This window comes from Tupaia chinensis, unplaced genomic scaffold, assembly GCF_000334495.1.
Source record: "Tupaia chinensis unplaced genomic scaffold, TupChi_1.0 Scaffold144045_1, whole genome shotgun sequence".
Classification (NCBI taxonomy): domain Eukaryota; kingdom Metazoa; phylum Chordata; class Mammalia; order Scandentia; family Tupaiidae; genus Tupaia; species Tupaia belangeri.
In genome coordinates, this window is record NW_006203897.1 from 839,779 (window position 1) to 846,880 (window position 7,102).

At 43.3% G+C, this 7,102-nt stretch overlaps 1 protein-coding gene across 1 annotated transcript in view; it reads right to left on the bottom strand.

The window, feature by feature from the left end:
* FLT3 (fms related receptor tyrosine kinase 3) overlaps positions 1 to 7,102 on the bottom strand; it is a 106,220-nt gene that overhangs the window by 24,438 nt on the left and 74,680 nt on the right. The window contains exons 16-17 of the mRNA XM_027767222.1: positions 3,800 to 3,910; positions 1,764 to 1,917 (exon numbers count right to left, since the gene is read on the bottom strand). Of these exons, the coding sequence (XP_027623023.1) occupies positions 1,764 to 1,917; positions 3,800 to 3,910 (265 nt within the window). The remainder of the gene's footprint in view (positions 1 to 1,763; positions 1,918 to 3,799; positions 3,911 to 7,102) is intronic.

Consider the following 7,102-nt stretch of genomic DNA (forward strand, 5'->3'; position numbering starts at 1 on the left):
GGGAAAGAGAAATCTGTGTTGGTGAGAGAAACACAGTAGCGTGAAGCTAATAAAGAGTAGAACTAGGACTCACACCTCATTCTTCAGTTTCTAAATTCGGCCCCCTCTCCCTGCAAAATCTCAGGAACATAGGTCTTCCATAGCAACCTAGCAGTGTTTTAACATCCTTCTTCTTTCTTTTTTTTTCAGAGAAGATTTTGCTGTAGGGTATGTGTACTCGCCAGAAAGACAGAGAGAGACAGAGAGACAAAAAGCGAGAAATCACCCCCCAGAAGGGATGGCCACGCCACAATCACTTCTCCTCCATTCTCCTCTTGGGATCTTGGGCACACACGCATACGCGCCCGGTGTGAGTTTAAGCCACCAGGTCCGGGACTCGAACCGCAGTTGACTATATGGGAGTCCAGTGACATAGCCATTACGCCAACTGCTGGTCCCAACATCCTTTTTTTCAAGTTTGCCTTTGTAAAGGTAATGTCCTTTTCCTGTGAAATTAATAACCAGTATAATGAAAATCTCTTTTGAGGTCTATCATGTAGAATTCTTCACTGAGGAGGTCTGTTCCGATTGTAAGTAGATCACGATTGAATTTATTCTAACACAGGAGATTATCCCAGTTTACAATTTCCGTATCTTTGGGAAATGGCTTAATGCTTTCAGACTGTGGGTATTCCCAAATTAATTGCTTCATGGCATTTAATACCCTAATGAGCAGAATGAATCCAAGGAGCTAATTACTGACCGTGCAGTGCTGCTACCACACATCTGACTCACTGGTTCACACCCTCTGCTAAGATCTGGATGACATCATGGGACTTTCCCCACGGTAAAAGATGCACTGAGAAGTGAGCATAAGGGGGAGGGTTGGCGTGACACCCGTTAAGGGCAAGGTCATCAAGATGTGCATGGGGACCTCCGGGAGGCCTTGTGGTGGTAAGATGTTGGGTTTCTGTCTCAGACCTTGAAGGCTGAAGGTTGGCACTCAAACTTACTTTCTAAGTAAACTAAAGTGAGAATCTCAAACTCATCCCCTAAAGGCCCCAGTAAAGACAAAAAGTCTCTGAGAAATAACTATGCCATCAGATAAGGGAGCGCTGTCATCTCCCAGGGAAATAAGAATGCGCAGTAGGTCGAGGCATCCTTCTGTTGGAATGCCTGTGAACCTGCCCAGAGAAAGAGGCTATAAAGCTACAACACTCAAGTAATTAGCAAGACATTTCAAAGGTTATAAAAAGCACCCGCCAAAGTCTCCGACGCTTATGCATGCTAGAACAATAAATTCTGTCAGGTTTGCTCGCCATCAGCATCTCCACGGATGGCAGAGTATACTTTGCACAGAAACAAAGTAATCACTACTTTATTTTATCCCCTCACATGTCAATCGATCTATCTTAATGTTTTTAAATCCAAGGTATGAGTTTCAAGCTCTTTTATACAATAGTTTCAGGACCTGAGCTATTCTCTATAAACAGTTAAAAGACTTTGGGAAAAGTCTTTATCCTTTCTACCAAAACCTGTGTGGCAAGCAGGAGTCCTGAAAGATTGAATAATGCACTTTTCCCAAAACCAAGTGTGTATTTGGTGTGATTTCGGCACATGTAGAGAAGACCGACTCAGCTCTCAATAGGGAAGCCATAGCAAAGACACGGTCTCAGGATCCATGGACTTTGCCATGCCTTTGGAAACCGGTCAGTGAGGGGTGTTTAACCACACGGTCTATGTCCGATGACACAGAATTGTGAAACCTCGACCCAGCCTCTTACCTGGAGTTCGAATGCGATTGGAAAGTAGGGTAAAAACTGAAATTGTGTTCCTTGAAAATCTCCGTCCATGTCCTGTGAAATTTTTCTCTTTTACTTCTTAGATAGTTGAGAAGATCACCATAGCAACAATATTCGAAAATCAAGTAAATTGGTCCTGAAATAATTACAGTTTCAATGATAGGTATACAAACATCAAATCATTTTTCAGAAGCCTGTATAGTAGACAGCGTGCTCTATGAAAAGCAGTTCTCCCCTACAATGGGCATAGTATCCTTTTTTTTTTTTTTCTTGAGGGATTTTTGCTAAAGGGCATGTACGTTCACCAGAGAGACAGAGACAGAGAGATAGACATAGAGAAATCACCCCCCAGGGAGGACAGCCACGCTGCAATCCCTTCTTCTCCATTCTCCTCTCGGGATTTTGGGCACGCACATACATGCACCCAGCGTGAGTATTAAGCCACTGGGTCAGGGATTCGAACCACGGTCAACTATGTGGGAGTTATGTGGGAGTCCAGTGATGCAACCATTACACCATCTGCCAGTCCCTATTCTTTTTCTTTTGTAAGTTTTTGCCATAGAGTGTTTGCACTCACCAAAGAGAGGCAGAGAGGGAAAGTGAAAAATCACCCACCTCCCACCAGAGGAGACAGCCATGCCACAATCTTCCAATATCCTCTTGAGATTTTGGGTTCAGACACACACCCATCTGGCATGATTTTCAAGCCAATGGATACAGGACTTGAACTGTGGTTGGCCATGTGGGAATCCAGTGCCTTAACCATCATGTCACCTACTGGCACACATGAATCACTTTTTCTGAGGAGTCCTTTTGCTATACTTTAAATTCAGTTTTGGCTTTTTGCTTCCATTCCTTTGCCTTTCTCTTTGGCCTTTGTACATGTGACCTCATCAATGTCACTGGCTACCTGGAATCTCCACTTTGCAACTGGGAATAACAAGCTAGTCACTTTGCAAACATGTGGCAAATACATGCTGATTTATTATCTGCCTGAGGAGGGAAAAATATATTCCCCACATTCTTAGATCCAGTCTTCTCTTTTTCTCTTCTTTTAGTTTCAGCCCCAGTTTTGCTATCCCAGAAAGAGCGACTCTTGGGCACATCATTTGGGTATTTTCTTTTTTTTTATTTTAAAATTTTATTACTATTATTTTTAAAAGAATTATTTAATTTAGTACTTTTTTTTTTTTTTTTTTTTTTAAGTTGACCAGAGAGAGACAGAGAAAGAAGGAAGGAGAGAAAGCAAGCTGCCAGGTCCTGGACTTGAACTGCAGTCAGCCATGTAGAAGTCCAGCACTTTAACCATCATGCTACCTGCTGGTCCCATATTTGGGTATTTCTTAGCAGCAGTGAGAGAATCAGAGAGCATACCTCAAGAATTCTGGGAAAAGAAAGTTAGAAATGCCACTTTGGCTGGGCCTTATTTGAAGGCAACCTGGTTGAATGGTGGCCAGGCTCTGTAACTGTTCTCACTATGCTTTTGTGCCAACTTCCTAACTGAGGGAGGAGCATGGATAGCACAAAACATACTTGCAGTGTAGCTGTTGTTTTTAAACAAGTTCAAGTTATACGATGTATCCCAAGAAGCAGAGGAAAGAGAGGCATTGTTTATAAATATCGGCACATCTGTTTAAAGAGTGCTCAGTGTAATTCCATTTGAGCTTGAGAACCCACATTGTGACTGAGAAAGGAGTTATAAAGAAAAAAAAAAGAAAAATAAACATCCCTCTCTCCACCTTTCTTTCGTGTGCACATGCATGTGCTCTCTAGAAAGAGACAGGAAAGAGGAGGACAGACAGAAACATCTTCAGCCAGGTCCCATCAGGCCACAATCCCCTTCTCCTAGCCCTCAGCTAGTCAGGGTCTTGGACAAATATGGCTGGTGTGTTTCAGGACTACCTGAACCTGCAGTCAGTCCTGTGGTTTCCAGTTTCCAGTTTCATTCACTATCACGTGCACCACCAAGGCTGAGCCTAAAATACATTTGATGAGGTGTTTTAGTGGAAATGGATTACCTGACAGTGTGCAAGCCCCCAGCAGATTCACAATATTCTCGTGGTTTCCCAGGTGCGTCATCATTTTGAGTTCTGACATGAGCGCCTCTTTTTCAGAATTGTCTGCTTTTTCTGTCAAGGGAACAACATGGAAAAATGTAAACCTCAAGTGAAACAGAAATTGTATGTGTGTAATAAGTTAAATGCTTTCTCAGGTCAGAGCTGATTTGCATCATTTATCTAAGCTCAATATTATAAGGATAGAAACATAAAAACAACACATCAATTTTTGAAACCCTATGTTTTAGACAAAATTTCAAAAATTATGTATAAATGTTGAATCTAATAATGTGTTTTTCTACTGGAGTGACTTCTTTTTTTTTTTAAAGAAAAAAAGAGAATTATTTATTGGAGTCAACAGGTGGTGTAGTGAAGGCACTGGACTCACATGGCCAATGTGGTTCCAGTACCAGACCTGGCAGCTTGAAACTCAAGCCAGGGGGACCAGCAGTTAGTGTAATGGCTATGTTGTTGGACTCCCACGTAGTCGACTGCAGTTCGAGTCTCAGACCCGGTGGCTTAAACTCACGCCGGGTGCATGTGAGTGCGTGCCCAAGATCCTGAGAGGAGAATGGAGGAGAAGGGATTGCGTGGCCATCCCCCCGGGGGGTGATTTCTCGCTTTCTGTCTCTCTGTCTCTCTCTGTCTGTCTGGCAAGTGCACGTGCCCTATAGCAAAAAACCTCTTCAAAAAAAAAATATATATATACAAGATAGAAGTATTGGCAAGGTTGTCTGGCTTCAACCAGTGAGCCTCAGGTCTGGAACCTTAAATCTTTTAGTCAGTCCAATGGTAAAAAGCTAGAGAACTAATTCCCACTAACCAAGTTCTCATGAGTCTAGTAAACTAACAATAATAAATATAACTGTCAAGCAGGCTAGAATGTATTGGTTGACCAATGCTCTCTCTTTCAAAGAAAGATGTAGAGAGCCTGGCAAATTGTACTCATAACCTTGCTTAGAAGCATAGCATGAGGGTAGTTACTGATGACCTCACAGGGCTCCTGTCATTGAAGCTGCTGTGTCACTGGTCAGGGTACCCTGCCCAGGCATGCACCAGAGCCCTAGGGGACAGGATCTCTGAATTTCCCTTTCTTGGTTCTAAGCATCTGCTCCTGGGTACATATGTTAATATTTATGTTAACATGTTCTTTCTTACTTAAGATTTTCAGGCCCCCTCAACTTTAGCCTTTACAGTAGCTTTCCCAGAGTGCCAATATCATCTATTTTGACTTAAATGAGCTTTCAGGGGGATCTTTGTTTTCTTTTCTTTTTCTTTTTCTTTTCTTTTTTTTTTTTTCCCATAGGGCTCTTGTGCTTATCGGAGAGAGAAAAAGTGAGAAAAATCATCCCTTGACGGGGATGGCCACACCGCAATCCTTGGGATTTTTGGGCATACAAGCACATGTGCCCAGTGTGATTTTTCAAGCCAGCCGCTGGGTCCAGAACGCTAACCATGATTGAACATGAGGGAGTCCAGCACCTTAACAACCATACCACCTGCTGGTCCCAAGGGATATCTTTGTTTTCAAGATTTTAGCTTGGGAGTGGAACCATAAGCTGTGTGTTCTAGGACCCACTAGCACACGCTTTAGCCGCTTCACGCTTGCCAGGAATTTGTGGTTTTCAATTATCCATGTCCTGTTCCTCATGGTCAAAATACAAATCTAATGTTTTACAGCATGCTTAACTTTTTTTTATTTTTTAAGAGAAATTTCTGCTATTGGGTAAGTGTGCTCCCCAGAGAGAGAGAGAGAGACAGAAAGTGAGAAATCACCCCCAGAGGGGATGGTCATGCCATAATCCCTTCTCCTTCATTCTCCTCTCAGGATTTTGGGCATGCATGCACACAAGACAGAGAGAGTTTTAAGTCACCAGGTCTGGGACTCAAACCACAGTTGACTACGTGGGAGTCCAGCGACATAACCATTATGCCATCTGCTGGTCCCCTAACTTTTTCAAAACACTCTCACATACCATTACCTCTTTCATTCATTCGTTTAACGAGTGTCTACTGTGTATGAGGCAATGTGCCAGTCATTAGGGAATTAAAGATAAACAAGATACAGCCCTGTGTTTTTGGAGCTTAGAGTCTCCTGGGAAAAGGAAACAAGTAAATAAGCCATTACATAAATAAACAGCAACAAATGCAACATGGCAAATGAATGCGGGAGTACTACGGGAGAGTCACACGAAAGGAAACGGATAGCCTTGGAGAGGTAGGAGAAGGGGTACCAAATGTCTAAGCTGAGACCTGCAGAAAAATAGGAGCTAACCAGATACCATGGTTTGGATAATAATTTGTCCTTAAAGCACTCACGTTTTGGAATTTGGTTCCCAGTGTAATGGCACTAGGAGGTGGCACGAGCTTTAAGAGATGAGGTCTTGGGACTAGCAGTTAGTGTAATAGCTATGTCGCTGGACTCCCACGCAGTCGACCGCAGTTCGCGTCCCGGACCCGGTGGCTTAAAACTCACGCCGGGCGCGTGTGCGTGCATGCCCAAGATCCCGAGAGGAGAATGGAGGAGAAGGGATTGCGGCGTGACCATCCCCCCTGGGGGGTGATTTCTCGCTTTCTATCTCTCTGTCTCTCTCTCTGTCTGGTGAGCGCACGTGCCCTATAGCAAAAACTTCTCAAAAAAAAAAGAAGAAAAAAAAGAGATGAGGTCTAGCAGGCTGCGTTTGGATCATGGAGGCATTTCCTTCATAGATGGAACAATGGTGTCTCATGTGACAAAGTGAGTTCTAGCTCTCATGAGAGGGGGTTAGTTCTGGCAAAAGTGGGGCCTCTTTCTTTAAAAAAAATTATTTAATTTTATTTGTTCTTATTATTTATTTTTTAATTCGACTAGAGACAGGATGAGAGAGAGGAAGAGTGAGAAAGCTAACTGCCAGGTTCGGGACTTGAACCATGATCAGGCACGTGGGAGTTCAGTGCCTCAACCACCATACCACCTGCCAGCCCCCAAAGGTGTTTTTTTTTTTTGGTCTTTTTTCTTTGCTTTTTTTCTTCGAGAGGTTTTTGCTACAGGGCACATGCACTTGCCAGAAAGACAGAGAGAGACAGAAAGCGAGAAATCATCCCCCAGGGGGCATGCCCATGCCGCAATCCCTTCTCCTCCATTCTCCTCTTGAGATCTTGGGCATGAATGCATATGTACCTGGCATAAGTTTAAGTCACCGGGTCCAGGACTCAAACTGCAGTCAACTACATGGGAGTCCAGTGACATAGCCATTATGCCAACTGCTGGTCCAAGTTTTTTTA